Below are 16860 nucleotides of genomic sequence, written 5' to 3'. Positions count from 1 at the left end.
AAATAAAACTTGGAAGATGCACAATAGCACAAAGAAGGAAACTGAAAATTACCCACAATTCTATTGCTGAAAGGCCCCCTCATCATGCACTTACAGCTGATCAACATGAGCTGCATATTAATAACCTTTTCACAAAATCAGAAGCATATGACTACTGTTTTATAACATGTTTTTAAAAGTTAACTTACATTACACATTCTTATATCATTAAGTATTCTTTTTAAAACATAGTTCCTTATTATTATACAGTATTTCCACATGTGTATTCTATGCTTTATTTAACACCTTATTGCTGTCTACTTTGGTTGTTAATAATTATTCACAGTTCAAAACTGACGTTATGTTTCTCTCTGCTTATTTCCTTGGAATAAATTCCTGGGATTAGAATCTCTGGCACAAAAAGTATGAGCATTTTAGCTTTCAGTGCGCACCGCCAAATTGCCCTGCATTTCTTGCTGATTTATGTACATCTAACAGAAGGGTATGAAAACACGCAGATTTTCATAACAAATTAGAAAGGTCACTATATTTTTATTCAAATGGTTTTGATAGGCAGAATATTCATTTAGGAGGCCTTAACCTCAGCCACTGCCTGCTTGAATGCCAAGGGTGAATGATTGTGCTGTTTTGGCTTCTCTTTCCTTGCAGGCTCCGCCTCCCAAACCACCCCGCAGGAAAGGAGGCTGGGCAGATGACTCCACGAAGGCTTCCAAGTAAGTGCCAGGTGCTCAGGAGGTGGGGTCAGCCGCTTCGCTCCTCCGGTGTTGTTCTCTTTATTTTTTACAGCAACTTTATTAAGATGTAATTCATATACCATGTAATTCACCCATTTAAAATGTACAATAAGTTGTTCTTGTACACTCACTGAGTTGTGCTGCCATCACCACAATCAATTTTAGAAACTTTTTCTCACCCCCTGAAGAAACCTTGTACCCTTGCAGTCTCTTCCCATGTTCCCCCGACTCAGGCAGCCACCAGTCTGCTTTCTGTCTATGATTTGCCTGTTCTGGACATTTCATATAAATGGAATCATATAGTATGTAGTCCTTTGTGACTAGCTTCTTTCACTTGGTATAATGTTTTCAAAATTGATCCGTGTTGTAGCAATCTGTCCTTTTTTTCTTTGGCTGACTGTTATTGACGTAACATATTAGTTTCAGGTGTATAACATAGTGATTTGATATTTGTATATATTGCAAAATAATTGCCACAATAAGAAGTCTAGTTAATGTCTGTCACCACAAATAGAAAAAACTTTTTTTCTTGTGATGAAGACTTTTACGGTCTACTGCTTTAGCAATTTTCAAATATGCAGTCACCATGCTGTGCATGACATCTCTGGGGTTAATTTTATAACTAGAGGTTTGTACCTTTTGACTCTATCCCCATTCTGTGTTCTTCTTAAAATAACTTTCTAAATTGCCTGTTAGTAACTGCTGATTAGAAATCATTTGGGTCTTTAATCCCTTGCACCAAGTCTTAGATGAAAGGTAAACCAAAAAAAAAAAAAAAACTTCACTAGCAGGATGGTCAACTGTCATACCATGTTTACCTCATTAAGATATACTCTGAAAGAGGATTTCTTTTTCCTAAGGAATAGACATTACTCGTGCTCAGAATTTCCTTCAGTGCTGTTGCCTTCAGACTAACACTATCAAAAGTATTTTTTCCAGTCCTCTCTCCCTTCCTTCTCATTTCTTTCCCCTTCATACACACACACACTTTTTTCCCCTGACTCACTTGAAAGTAAGTTGCAGGTGTCATGACATTTCACCTCTAAATACTTCAGCATGCCTCTCTCAAGATTAAGGACAGTGTCTAATCACAGTATCATTATCACATCTAAAAAATGTTGTAATGTTTTAATATTTAATATATGGCTTATATTTAAGTCTCCCCAGTTGTCCTGAAAATTCTTTTCTAGCTCCGGGATGCAGTCAGAGGGCACACACTGTGCTTGGCAGGTCTACCTATTTAGTCTCTCTTGATCCTCCCCCCATACACTGACTTTTTTGAGAATCCAGGCCCATTGCCTTGTAGAATGTCTCACATTCTGGTTTTCTCTGATTATCCTTCATGATTTAGGTTCAAGTTACAGGTTTTTGGCAAGAACAGATGATAATGGTGTGCTTACATCAGAATGGTGTAGAGAAGCTCATCCCGAGAGGTGTCTCATTCCTGTCCTGATCCCCTCCACCTCACTCCTGTCGTCCCCTCTGGGTTAGTTTCTTAGTTTCTGGTTTATTCTTATTGTACTTCTTTTTGCAAAACTAAACATACATATATAAAATTTTAATTTATTCTTCTTTGTTTCTATATATTAGGATTCAGAAAATGATGACCCACAGGCCAACTGCCTATTTTTAGAAATCAAGTTTTGTCACAACATACCACACCTTTCATTTAAAAAATTTACATCTCTAATCCATGTGGAACTAATTCCAGTTGGTATGGTGTGAGATATGGATCTACTTTTATCTTTTTTAAAAATTAGCGATTGTCTCAGCACCATTTATTTAAAAATCCATCTTCCCAGGTGAAATTAGAAGCCACTTTTGTCATATTCTGCTTCTTTGTATGTACCGAGTTTTCTTCTGGACTTGTTACCCTGTACCAGTGGTCGTTCTGTCTATGCTTATGCCAGTATCACACTGCCTCCTTTACAGAACATACAACTGTAAAGTATTTAGCACTAACCAAGAATGAGAAGGTGACTTTGGAATGTAAGTCTCATCTAGCAGTGAGAGTCTTATAGAAGAGCCCCATTTTTCAGGTTACAGGGGAGTTTAATACCTGTAATATATGTGGGCTTTATTTTGAAATATGCAAATGAGACAAATCCTGTATCTGCTTCTTAAGTAACAAAAGACAATCTCAAGTGTTTATTCCTCAATCTGTTTATTAAAGTTTTTTCCAGATCAAATCAGCTTCCTCTTGGAGAAAGGTGCCTTTCCATTTCATTTGTTACTTTTCAAGGTATTCACTTGCTAGGTCCCTCAGTCGGTGACCTACTCCTGACCCCTCTAACTGTTGGGATTCCCAGGGCTCCTTCTCAGACCTCCTCTCTTCTCTGTCAGCCCTCACTTTCCACATGATCTCAGTCCATTCTTGGGAGTTCAGCTATTACCTACACAGTGGTGACTCCAAAATGTATATTCCAGCCAGTCCTTTCCCTGAACATCAGTTGTCCACCTGATGTTCCCACTTGAACACACAACTCAATTCTAACATGTCCAAATTGGTCCTGTTAATGTCTACCCCTTCTCCCCCGAATCTCCTAATCCTCACCTCCCAACGTTTCCCTCCATAAATGGTGACTCCACCTTTCCTGTCACTCAGACCTCATCCTGGACTCCCCTCTTTATCTCAGCTCATGTTCAGTGTGTCAGCAAGTCATGTTATGTCTGAGTTGATATACATCTGTTGTCTGCACTGCCGGCACCCAGCTGCAGCCACCATCATTGCTAGCATTGTCTTGAGTGAGAACCTCCTGACTGGTTTCCCCATTCATGCTTTCCTCCCTCAGTCTTATTTCCACAGAGCCATAGGGGAGATCATTTCACTTGTCTGCTCAGAATGCTCTAGTGGCATTCCGCCCAGTCCAGAAAACCCCAGAGGCCTTACCATGGCCAACAAGACTCTACCTGGTCTCACGTTACGTAAAGTAGCACCCACCATCACTCTGTGTTCCCCATCTCCTTCGTGTATCACCACCTGACATACATGCATACATACATGTGTGCACGTTTGTGCATGTACAAATACAGATGTTGCCTTGTTCTCTCTACTGTAATGTAAGCTCCACGAGAGGAGACACACTTTTTTTTTTGGTATCATTAATCTAAAATTACATGAAAGACATTAAGAGACACACTCTTTTTAACATACCTCTTGTACCTCGAACCGTGCTGGTCCATGTAAGTACTCAGTGACTATTCACTGAGCAAATAAATGATCAGATCAGGGGTTTTAAATGGCTGTTTTGCTGTCACCGTGGGAAGTGGAGATCTGGAAGGCTGGAAGACCTGTTGGGAGGGTAAATACTCTGCATGGAGGATGGTAAGTGCCTGAACTAGGGCAGTGGCGTGAGGGGACAGGAGAGGAGGTGTGGAGATGTTTGGGAGAGGAGTTAATGGGGGTGCCGTTGGTTGGGGGCAGGGCAAAGGAGGAGTTAGAGGTCACTGCCGGGTGCCCAGCTGCCGTGACTGGTTGGGTCACGGTGCTGTCGGAGAGGGGATGCAGGGGGAAAGACCTGCTCCGGGGGCTGGTAGTGGTCCGTGTAGATAATTCCCACTCTGGGGAGTCTGGCCGAGAGGTCAGAAAAGAGGTGCAATTTGAGTCATCTCTACAAACAGAAAACACAGACAGAGCCTTGGGTTTAGGGCTGTTGAGGGGCTACTAGGGGCCTTTGAGAAGCTGGCTGCAGCAATCTGTTTGGGGGCAAAAGCCAGATTACAGTGGGCTGAGAGGAAACGAAGTGAGGAAATGGGGACAGTAATAGGGACTAGGGTGCTACTGTGAAAAGAAAAAGAAAGAGATGGGACAGTATTGGGAAGGGGAAGTCTGTGTTGAGAACCGTGTGTATAATACATGGGGAAAGAGTGACTAGAGATGAAATAGGAGGGATATGAAGGAGTTGGATCCTGGACAGAAGGGCAAAACCTTCCAGGAGAGACTAACGCTGGACAGAAGGAGGCAGGGACATTTTCCCTGCAGGTCAGGAAGGACCTTGGGAAGGCTGGGTAAGTTATCAAGAAAGGTTGAGGGGAGCAGGGAATTGAAGAAATTTCATTTTGGATTGGACGTTTTTTCCCTTTTTCAAGGTAGGGAGGCAGACTGACCATAGAGCTTGAAGCAAAGGCGAGCTGGCCTCTGGAGGCAAGTAGAACAGATGTGAAACAAAGAGAGGAGGCAGGTGAGGGGCAGGAGAGGTGATTGTTGGTCTCCACTGAGGGCCTATCCCCCAAGCTTAGAAAACATGAGATCCGCTATTCATGGGTGCTCCAGGGAGCACAGAGTGTAGATGTGCTTCCTGTCCTGCAAGAGCTTGGATTCTATTTGGGGAGATGAGGCATTTTCATTCACAAAAACCAGGGATGGCAAATGTGCGTGTCCTAAATGAGGAATGAATGGAATGGCTAACACGGGCAGTGGGCCACCAGAGGGGAGGGTGACCACGGTGGTCAGGGGTCTTGTGCAGAGGAGACGGGGGTTGAGCTGGGTAAGTTCTGATGTATAAAGAAGATCATGAAGAGAGCACTTTGGTTCAAGGGGTCAGCATTAGTGTTGGGGGTACAGTCGCCTTACTGTCAGTCTAGTTAGAGCACAGAATTCATGCTGGAAAGTAGTGTACTCGCATTCCTCTGCAGTGACAGTAATAATGGCCCTGTCACTAACGTGCTAGGCACCTATCTCAGGTCAGGCTTCTGGAACAGAATATTGTAGCCTGGAGGGCTTCACCAGCAATTTATCTCGCACAGTTCTGGAGGTTGGATGTCCGAGATCAGCATGCCAGCATGGCTGGGTTCTTGGTGAGGGCCTTTTCCTGGCTTGTCCTCTCATGGCCTCCCTTGGTACATGCATGCAGAGACAGATCTCAGATCTCGTTTCCCTTCCTCATCGTGTAAGGGCACTAATTGTATGCTCCACTCTCATGGCCTCATCTAACCCTAATTAGCCCCCAAAGACCCCATCTCCAGATACCATCACACTGGGGATTAGGGCTTCAGCATAGGAATTTCAGGGGGACACAGTCAGTCCATAGCCACACCTTTTGTGTGCATTCCACCAACTCTGTTGGGCCGGGTCCATTCTTGAAGGCAGGTATCCCTGTATGAGGGTGTTGGGAGGAAGTGAGGCTTACGGAGGTCTACGGCTGTGTTGTTGCCAGTGGGAAGCAGAGGTTTACAGATCTGATTGAGGAGCACCCAGCCGAGGGATACGACTTTCTAGGATACCTTTGTTCATGTGCAGAATACTGCCCCAACAGAGAGCCTGTGTCAGCCACCTCGCTGGCTGGAGATACTGGATGCTGGAACTCAAGCACTCACCCCTGAGCTGCAGGAAGTGGCTGTGTTAAGGACTGCCTGGGACCTGGCTCAATACCTGTCCCTTCTCCTGGCACCAGAGTCACAGCTGTGACAAAGATTCCATCCTGGAGCCAGACTGTCCTCGGCTCTGAAGTTGCCTGAGGTGGGGCCCTCGTGGACGGAGGGTCACTGACTTGGCTTTGGCGAAGAGAGCTGAACAGAGGCCACCAGACTTGGTAAAGAGAGGAAGGAAAGGTAGTCTGATTAAGTTTTGTCTCAAAGTGTCTGTTTTTGGGTTTGTCCCTGCATTGATCTGCAAGGGAATGAGGCAAGTAATGGCCCCTCAGGGACTTTCAGGACTTGGCTCTCAATGTCAGCCGTCATTTTCAATCACCCTCTCCCTCCCAGCCATTAATTTTGGCCCAGGATCGTGGGGACTTGTCCATCTATCACTCCTAATTGACACTAAATGATCTGTCAGTTTATTGATGAACGGCAGGAGTGGAATTGTCACAATATATTTTACTTTCTAACAACTCCTCCTGACAATTTTACCTTGTCCATCTCACTCTCCTCACATAAATCTCCATTGGCCGCTCATTCCTTCTCCGGGGCCGTGCTGGTGCCAGCCACTTCCACACTGTCTGCACGCGTCAAGGACATCAAGATGGCGGCAGAGCAGCCGTGTGCCGGTCCCGAGGTTGCCCCCTTCCCTCCTCCTCCTTCCTCTTTCTCTCTTTCTTTTTTTTTTAAATTTTTTAATGGGATAGATGTTCCACGAATACTAAAGGGCTTCTGTCCTCTCCCGCTGTGTCATTGCCATACCAGAGTCTCTTTACCTTCTTGTTAGCAGCGAGCAGTTAATTCTTATTAGGCTACAAAAGTGTGAAAGACAAACCCCCCCCAGAGCTGCTGGGCTCCTGGACCTGCAGGCACAGCTGCAAACATGTGTTTTGCCCTCTTCGACCAGCACATTACTGGCTGGCTGTCCATCCCCATGGAATTCAGTTTCTTGGAAAGGTGTCACAGAGGGCAGGTTAGCTGAAACGTCCCCGCTGGGTGAGGTGTGCTGAGATGTGGGAGCTCTGCCCTTGTGCCTGCTGGGTCAGGCCTAGAGCTGCCAGGCCCCTAGGCTGGTCACTTGGAACCTCAAGCATTCCCATCTGTCCACCTTAGTTGTCTTTAAAATGTTTTTAAGTGTTCCAAGTCTTGAAAACAGCGGGGTCAGATATATATATACATATATAAGGGTGTACAGTTATTTAGTCTTAAGGTGTACTCATGGATGTGAAAAATGCTCTATCCTTTATGAGACCAAGGATGAGTAGAGTAGCTGCCCACTGTTCCCCCTCTGCCTTCCTTTCCTACTGAAGATAATTTTTATTAACTGATAAGAACTGTTTTTGTTTAGTAAGTATCATTCTGTTTCCTGCCTATCAGTATTAATAATGTTTCCTTAATGTCATCTGACATCCAGATCTCACTCAGGAATATCCGTGTCTCAAAGATGTCTTCTTACAGTTGGATTGTAAAAAAGGGCCAATCAAGCAAGGTATTTAGGCCCAAACACACCTGGTATTTAGTTATCAGATATCTTTAGTCTCCCTTTATTCTCCACCCCCACCTCCCTTTCTCCCCCATGCTGCTGCTTTTAATTGAGAAACTTGTCCCATAGGGTGTTCCCCATCCTGGGTTTGGCCCATTGCATCCAGTCATGGTGTTTAGCTTGTTCTTCTGTCCTCCACGCTCCTTGTGAAGCCGTAGCTAGCTGGTAGCTTGATCTAAATCACCTGGTAACTAGATTCAGGCTCAGTGTTTGGTCAGGAGCACTTTGTAGGCAGTGCTGTGTGCATCCTGCTGGGTCCCATCTGAAAGCGCAGGTGGGAGAGGCACAGGTGTGTAGGGCTTGCATGTTAAGTGAGGCTGTAATTGGTCAGTGGGGTCAGGGGTGTGCCCTCCATGTTATGTTCCCTCCCAAATGCCCACCTAGTGGTCATAGTGTCCATGATTGTTGCCTGGAGCTGTGATTTCATGAAAGGACGTCAAATGGTCATTTTCTAATTTTCACTTATTAACAGTAATTCTTCTGTAAAGAACTTTGTCTCTTCCACTACTTAGTTGCCTGAAGTACAATTTATACCTGTAATCCTGCCTCCCCTCCCCACTGCAGTCTTTATTTTGAAAAAATTCAAACTTGTAGAAAAGTTGTAAGAATAGTACCACAAACACCCATCCAGTTGTTACGTGTTTTACCACATGTGACTCCTCATTCTTATTTTATTTTTGTAAATTTTTTACTGAACTGGTTGAAAGCTGTAGCTGCCTTCCCACTTGCTTTACTAGTAACTAGTGACTTTGTAAGGGATTTTTGTCTATCCTGTTTGTTTCTGGGTATATAGTGCCTGGCACATAGAGGTACTCAGTGCGTATTTGGTCAGTAAGTGAATTTAGACATTTCTTACAGAGCTCCAGTAATCAAAAAGGGACCAGATACCCTTGGGTCCTAGTGAGGTGAAAGAACTTAATCCTTTACCTTCAGATTTTCACCAATAAACATAATTTTGTTTATTTCGTTTTCAGGAAAGACAAAACAAATTAGAAGTGTTGAGAACTTATTTTCCACATGTTGCTCTTAGCCACAGAAAACCCAGATTTTATGTGGCATGACCAGGGATTCTGGGTACCCTGGGTGAATAGTTACTTGGTTCTCAGTGAAGTCAGTAATTAGAGGTGACCGTCCAGAATGGCGGTCGCATGTGAGATGGTGAGAAGGGAAGGTCCTAGGGAAGTAGTCAGTCGTGCACCCATTTCCAGGAGCAATGCCTAGGGCTCAGGTGCCATGTCGTCCCTGTTTCTGTGAGTTTGGGAGATGCCCCACATTTCTTCCCTTTGGAGAGTCCCCTGCTTAGACCTGTCTCAGCTTTATCATTATGTGCTCCCACCTCTACATGTGCTTTTCTTTCACATAGCCTCTGAGACATGGTAACTTCTGAAAAGGTGGCTTCAGGGCCAAGCAACATGTCTTTTTTTTTTTTTTTTTTTTTGGTATCATTAATCTACAATTACATGAAGAACATTATGTTTACTAGGCTCCCCCCTTCACAGTCACTGTCCATCAGCGTAGTAAGATGCGCAACATGTCTTTTTAATGCACACCTTACATTTGTTTGTTCTCTGTAGGCTCTCCAAAGACTAATTTCTTAGTTCACTCTCAACTTACGTTCAGAGCTTGGACAGAAAGATGGTAGAAGGTAGATCTAGATAATTCTTTATTTTAATGAACTTGGAGAATGCACTTTTTAAAAATTTGAATTTAATTACATTGTCTATTACTGGAACTCATAAATGTTCAGTATGATCTGAAGATGAAAGAGGTAATACCTGGATTATGTATGTTGAGCTAACTTGGGAAAAGTTAGTATACTTATTGAAATAATGCAAAGGGTGGGACATTTCAAGCCCATTGTATCCTTAGGCCTTTCCTCTCATAAACATGTAATATTTTGTAGATGTCATTTGTTTGGGGAGCTGGTGGGCAGGGAGGAATAATAGGTGGGTAATGGCAGGACATAGTTTTCCTACTCAGCCCTGAAGTGCGCCAGTGAGGTCCTTCCCGAAAGGCCCTGTGCTTGGGCAGAGGTAAAGGTAAGTGCTGGTACTTTCTGTGCACACAGTGACAGAACACTGTCCCTTGGCCAGCACGTGCCCCTGGTCTAACTGTATTAGAGTGAGTCCCTTTTATAGTCACAATACTCTGCCTTGTATAGGGTAGAGTCTGTTTGGCCTTAAAGCTCAAATGTAACTGAGTTGAAAAGGTGAATCTTTTCTGCAAAGGGACTAAGAGAGGAGGATGTGGGGGCAATACAATCCTTATGTTCTAGTCATTGTGTAATTTCATGTCATTTTTTGAGACATTAGAAATCTTAGCAAGTTAATTTTATTCATTTTTATTTTTAAATACCTAAGAGGTATACATAGCATAGAACCCAAAAAGTAAAAAGGGTGGGTTATGGAATATTAAGACTCTCTCTCCCTCCCCTGCTTCCCCATGCACACAGTTCCCCTCCGTGGAGGCAATCACTGTTGATCAGTTTTTTTGTGTTTCCTTCCAAAGATGCTCTATGCATTTCCAAAAAAATGCAGGTTCTTTTATCCACTCACATAAATAGTAACATACCTCTTCTGCATTTTCCCTTTATCATATAACAGTTACTTGGTGATCTTTCTGAATCTCAATGAGGAGTAGAGCTGCCTTATTTTTTAAGAGGCATACTGTACTCCAAAATTTCCTATCTGATTAAATGTAATCATGAGCCAACAACAGGAATGATATTTTCCCACGCTGCGAAAGTAGACTTTCATTGTATATTCATGTAAGAGCTTTAACATGATCCTTTGGAAAGTATCACAAAGGCTTTAGATGTGATACCTATAGATCCCAGAAGCTAAGAAAGAGGTGTTAAGCATGCATCCACCTTTTCTCATTGAGGTTTTGGTGGGGGGCATATTCATGCAGTTCTACTTGGATTGACACAGTGATGTTCAATTCAGAGCAGAGATGTTCTTCATTACAGTCACTGCAGTTGAGGGCCCTGAATGGCTTGCTCATGTCACAAAACCAGTTTACTTGTGCAAATGACTAAATATGAAATAATTGGAATCTTGCGATTCTGTCGTGTGCCTCCCAGTTGAAGGTGATCGCAGTCTGTTGCCATAAGCCCCGTGCCAAGTATCATTTGGGTTCTTCACTCCCCGCTCTGAAAAGCAGAGCAGCCTTCCGGACAAGTGGCCCTAGCCAGTTCTCTCCCTGGAGCAGGGGTGAGTACCCAAGGAGGGGAGGAGTGCATGCGGTGACTGGAGGGGAATGTATTGCCTAAGCTTGTGCACCAGGGAGAGGACAGGCGAAGCCCCAAGGCCACACGGTGCCCTCCCCTGTATTTCAAAGGGCCCTCAGCAGAGCAGCCTCCCCATTACCTGTGGGGAGGCCTGCCCAAAGGCTGCCAAGCTCAGGCTCAGATCCCCACCTCCCCTAGAGCCTGCTTCCAGCTTTCCTTCAGGCCTTCAGCTTTTCTTAACAAGTTCAGCTACTCTTGAATTTTATCTTTGTAACTGAAAACTGGGAGTGGTTCTGGAATGGGTTCTTCAGCATGTCCTGTGAGGGCTCCAGCTTTTGGCCCTTTGCATAGGTTCCTAGTTTTGCGGAAGTGTCGATTCTTCTGTGACTAGAGGTAGTCATTTCTTGGAGCCCAGCATGGGGTTGTAAGGCAGGAGGGTCTCTGAGGGTCAGGAAAGAAGTGATAGGCCCACGGAAGCATCCCATAAATGGCAACAACCCAAAGCACAGCGTCCTGTGGAATATTCCTTTGTCTCTGAAGTATCCCACAGTGCAGAGGTTTGGGAATGAGAACATTAAAGCCGGTTTCTTCCAATCTCCTGGCAAAGTCTGGGGTCTCTACAAGTGCTGGTTGACCCCCTCCATTGCTGGGGATCTCAATGGAAGCATATTCTTTTTTATAAAGTCTTTTTAGGCTGTGCCAGTGAACCAAGAGCACTTTTATGATGTCAAATTTGAACAAGAGAGACGAAGCTGAATTTGCCTGAAACTACCATCTCCTCCAAGCCTAGCCCTCTCTCTAGAAGTAACTTCTGATAACAGTTCATTGCTCTTTTACCAATAATAAATATACATTTTTACATAATAGATACATTTTCTAAACTATACTTCTTCAGCATAAATGGGATCATAATGAGAGTATTCTACTCCTTAGTTTTTTTTCATTTTTCATTTAACAGTGCATCCTGAAGATCTCTTAGTACAGGTAGATTTACCTCATTTTTCTAACTGCTAGATAACCATCCCATTGTATGGATGCACTGTTCCCTGTCGGTGGGCGTTTAGGTTATTTCTGAATTTTATGCCATTATTACCGCCCCCTACCCTGATATTTTGTAAACAGCTCATCTTTAGGAAATTTGCAGCTTCCTCCTCTGGTCCAGATTCTGCATTCTGGGGCCATGTTGTAGAACCTGTGTGTGGACAGCTAGCATGTCCTGCCCAGCCCTCTTGTTGAATGGATGAGAAAAGACACACACACGCGCACGCATACACACACATAAATAGTACAAGTAAATACACATACATACCACCATTTACCATGGCATTCATGCTGGACACTGTGTTAAACACAGTTACCTTACTTTACCCTCAAAGCAACCCCATGAGGTAGGTGCTGTCATTGTCCTCACATACGGATGAGAAAATGGAAGTTCAGGAAGGTTCAATAACTTGCTCAAAGTCACACAGACAGCAAGTTGCCAGCTGAGATTGGAAGGCAGGTGATGTGGCTGTGGGGTCTGCTCTGGTTCCCTGGGCCCTGCTGCCTTCTGTTCAGTGCCCGTAGCCCTGACAGTGCCTTGCACGTGGTGGAGCCATGGCAGATGCCATCCGAGGGCTGTTCTGACATGGCCCCAGCACGCTCAGCCCATGGGAGGAGCGGCAGGGAGGGAATGCCTGACCTACACCCTTCTTCACCTCCTCTGGCCTGCCTGTCTGCAGAGCTGTGCTCCAGCCAGCTGCCCGACCCTGAGACGGAGGGTGCCAAGGGTGCAGCCCGCACTTAGGGGCGCGAGCCAAGGCTGTGCCAGTCCTGCCATTAAAAGGCCTAATTAGGCTAGTCATTAAGCTCAATTAGGCATTGGAAATGATCGTTCCTTCTAACCCTGCAGTGCCCTCCAAGGACTGGATCCCTTCCCAGCCGGCCAGCTCAGGAGCTAGTTCTAGTTCCCTGCCCCTGGTTCCCGGCCTGTGGGAGGCTGAGGGCAGAGCCATCAGAGACCCTCAGCCCGGAGCAAGATGCTCCACATGCACAGTGAATGTGGTTGGATTTCTTGCCTTGGAGGCCATTTCCTGAGCTTATTTCTAGTCTCCCTTCTTTCTTGGGACCGTGCTTGCCCCATGCAGCATTAGGAAGGTGGGACATCTGCCTGTGGTCTAGTCCCCTCTGCCACTGACCATGTGCCTTTGGGGCAAGTCATGTGGACTCTCTGGGCAGAGGTTCCCTGAGGAGTTTAGACTGTGATCTCAAAGTTCCTTTTACAGTGCTAAAATATCTTGATTGTGGGAAATCCCAAATTTCTAAGCCTTGGTATATAGAAGAGCTCTTTTCACTGAGTGCTGACCTGGGGGGAGGGGTCTGGTTGACCTTGTGCTGCTAGCTCAGCACCCTTGGGCTCTGTCTCTCCAGCAATAAAACTAAGTGGATTCAGAAGCCCTGTACAACTTCACAGAGAATGTTTGAACTTCTGCAGTATGCTTTCCAGAGGGCTGCTTGAAATAGGCATTTTAGTCTGTGAACCATTGCCTTGAAATGAAACCATTGACAAACACAGAGGCAGGGGCAGGCCTTTTCGGCACAGGGGCCAGGTGTGTGCAGGCGTGAATGTGCCACAGTGTGTTTAGAATGAGCAGAGCCAGGTGACCTTCAGGCATGTACTTCATTATCATTGAGGGATGAGGGAGCCACGTAAGTGTTGACAAGTGTATGACCAGTGGTGCAAAGGACACATCACACCTCTTCAGAACGTCTTTTTGATGTGGCATGATCTTGGGGTCTTTGCAGATGTAAAAAGACACCCATTTCTCCCAGTGTAGGGTCCCCTTCTTAAGGTTTGGCTCAGCTCCATTCTTTACAGTGGAGTATCTCTTTTTAGACTAGACAAAGTTGTGGAGAAGGTCTGCTCATCTTTTTCCCTGAGTTTGACACCTTTTTTCCAGCGGATTTGGGTGATGTCGCTCATTCACATCCGGAAAATTACACTCCCCTTGTGTCCGTTTCAAAGTATTGCTCTCTCTTATGAGGCCATATAGGAAAGCATGAGGTCGGTTTTTCCATAGGCTCTGTGTTCCGCCTCTGCTAGAATGACTTCTCATTTGCCACTGGATGTTTTGTGTTAGTTAAGGTCGCATTCATCTGCCAGCAACAGAGAATCCCATTAACTGAGACTTAAACAAAAAGCAGTTTGTCTCAGAAAACAGGAAGTCCAGGGCTCTGCAGTCCGGGGCTGGTGTGGCATTTGCATGGTGACAGCAGGGACGGGACTTTTTCCGTCTTCCTACCCACCTACCTTAATTAGCTTTGGGCCTTTCTCATCACACTCATGACTAATGGTGGCTGCTGCACCTCTAAGCTGCTGTTTTCCTGCAGGAAGAAGGGAGAGTGACATGGAGGTGAAGGCAGAGGGCTCTCTCTTCACAGGCATTTGTCTTTTGGAGGTGAGGGAGCAGATGCTTTGTCAGGACTGCTGCATTTTTCTCATTGATCAGAAATGTGCTGGATGCCCAACTCTCAATGAGAAAGAGGCTGGGGAATTGGGTATTTTTAGTTGGGTTCATTGCTGCCCCAAATTGGGGTTTGAATCAAGAGGAAGGGGAGATGGCTTGGGTCGGTGCCCCGCTGTTTTCCGTGGTGGACCCCGTTAAGCTGAGCTACATGAATCAGTGGATGAGACTGTCCTACCGTAAAGACTGTGTCATGTGACATAGAGGGGTAGGTATGCTGTGTAGCACAGAAACAATTCCACGTAATTCTTGAAGCTTCCTGAAAGTGAGGAATCCTGTGGAAAGGATTCAAAAGCCAAAAAAAGTTGCCTTTGGGACAGGGATAAATAGAAGTGACTGAAACGAAGGAAGGGAACCAAGAAGCCAGAAAAGTAAAGCAGGAGATGGAAAACTCAGGAGGGGTGCATGCTGAGAAACCTGGGGATAACCCTGGAGGCTAAGTGAATTTTGGTGTAGGAAGCAGTGGCCAGTCTTGTGCTTGTAAGCTGGGCAGAACACCTCTCATGTGGGGATGGGCGGCAGCAGGCCAGGTGGTGCAGGCACGCCCCTAGCAGGCTAAGGGGTCCGGGCAGGTTCAGCAAGGGGCAGCAGGAGTGTGGGAAACAGGGAACAGTGGGTCTAGAGGCAAAACGTAGGAAGCGACTCAGCTGGGCACGCCTAGCCAGCACCCATCTCTTCTGTTCTGTTAGAGGACCGAGAAGGAGAAAGATGGCATCGCAAGCCAGGATTAGCAGCAAAGGCAGTGCAGACTGGAGTGGGAATTAGGATGATCATGATGGTAACACAGCTGCTGTTTACTGAGCACTTCCCACACGCCAAGTACTGTACTAAATGGTTTGCTTGATTCTTACAACAACCCTGTAAAGTGGAAGGTGGCGTTATCACCAGTTTTGCAGACTTTGAGCAACTTGTCCAAGAGCACACAGCTAGTGAATGGTGGAACTGATCTAAACCCTCTGACGCCAGCGCCCATACTCAGAGCCACTGGTTTTAAGCCAGTTGTTCAAATCATGGCCCAAGATCAGAGCTCAGCACCCACCCCTGGGCTGGATGGATCCCGGCTGATTGAGCCCCAGACCCGGAGAACAGAGGGCTGGTTTCTGAGGTGCCCTGTTTGGAGGGGGCAGCAGGTCCAAGCAGACACCCTCTTTCCAGCTGCTTGGAGGGAAAGGAAATAGAGAGGAGTCACAGGGAGCAGGAAACAACTGGGAAGGTTCAGAGTGGGCCAGTTATTCAGGAGAGGAGTATCCGCGGGAAGTAGAATTTCTCTGTGCAGGTGGGAGAGTAGTGCCAGGTTTTGACGACAGCTAAGAAAAGAGGAGGCCAAGGAGGCAAAAGTCTTCAGCCCTTGGCAGGCAGGGAGCATGTGCTAGCTTTGTTGTCCCTAAAAATGGTGGAATAAAGGGAAGAGGGTTTCCTTTCTTTGTTTTTTTTCTTCTTTCTCTTTCATCCCCTCCCTCCTTCCCTTCCTTTTTTCCTGTCTTGTTTTCCCTGCCCTATGGACCCTGGGACCTTCACACCAGCATTTACAGTGATTGATACTTTAGGACTGGATAAACCAGCTGTAGGGAGAGGGTTGCTGGGGGTTGTCAGAACAGGGAATGGTGTGAATGGGGAACGGATGGGGGTGGGGCAGGACCAGGGCCATTCACAGGAGAGGCAGGGGCAGTGTCATGCACAGAGCTGGAGTAGTGGAATGCGGCCCCTTCAGTTTAGAGATGGAGAAAATGAGGCCTGGGGTGGTTAAGTGACTCAGGTATAGACTCTTAGAGGTAGAAAAGCCCTTAAATGTCACCTTACCCCACTGCCCAAGGTCATATAGCTAATTGTTGTACTAGAATGTGCCTCTCATTATACAGCCATACCCATCCTCAAACCTTGAGAACTGCATGCATTTATCTCAAGTTCATAGAAAGGCCATGCACTATACTATTTGTGCAATAGCAAGTCTAGAGTAAAATTGTCTTTACTGCAATCCTCTGGGACCCTCACGAAATGAGATGTTGATCATGTGAAGCAATCTTATTGAACAGAAAAACTTTCAAGGAAAAAAGTTGCGTCCCTTGAGCCAGCCGGTCTCACTAAGGGACTCGCTGCTTTGCAGTGTGAGCAGCTAAAAGCCAGGAGGGAGTGACTGGAGATGCCAGCCATTGGTTAAAATTCTCCTGACATAAATGATCTCCTTGTCCTCTCTTTGATGGATTCAGACTTTTAAAAATGAAGTGCATCTGTGAACATCGTACCTACTTCTTCCCTTTACTTTTTAGTCCTTTATTGGGAAGTAACTGAAAGCAGTCTTAGTATTGAAGAGCAGCTTGGGCATATGAAGTTATAAATATACACACAAAATAGAGCCCCCTCACATACCCGAGGCTTTTACCGGTCTAGTGGGTCTGCCAGTGATTGTACTTTTGCCCCATGCTGCCCTCGACCACAGCTGGTTACTGGTGGCTATGCTGGTTTCTCCTGGCTTCCCAGTGGCCATTGTCCAAA

The 16860-nt window shown here is 45.6% G+C and overlaps 1 protein-coding gene across 4 annotated transcripts in view; it reads left to right on the top strand.

The window, feature by feature from the left end:
- Positions 1 to 16860, top strand: part of IFT43 (intraflagellar transport 43) — a 78489-nt gene that overhangs the window by 30525 nt on the left and 31104 nt on the right. For all 4 annotated transcript variants that reach the window (XR_005030437.2, XM_036913124.2, XM_036913123.2 and 1 more), the window contains exon 3: positions 649 to 713. Coding sequence is in view for 3 of the 4 variants with exons in the window: in XM_036913124.2 (XP_036769019.2) it covers positions 649 to 713 (65 nt within the window). In the remaining variant the exon portion in view is untranslated. The remainder of the gene's footprint in view (positions 1 to 648; positions 714 to 16860) is intronic.

The sequence above is a fragment of the Manis pentadactyla genome, chromosome 11 (assembly GCF_030020395.1).
Source record: "Manis pentadactyla isolate mManPen7 chromosome 11, mManPen7.hap1, whole genome shotgun sequence".
NCBI lineage: Eukaryota > Metazoa > Chordata > Mammalia > Pholidota > Manidae > Manis > Manis pentadactyla.
The sequence above is the reverse complement of the archived record's forward strand: the minus strand, read 5'-3'. Positions and strand labels throughout refer to the sequence as shown.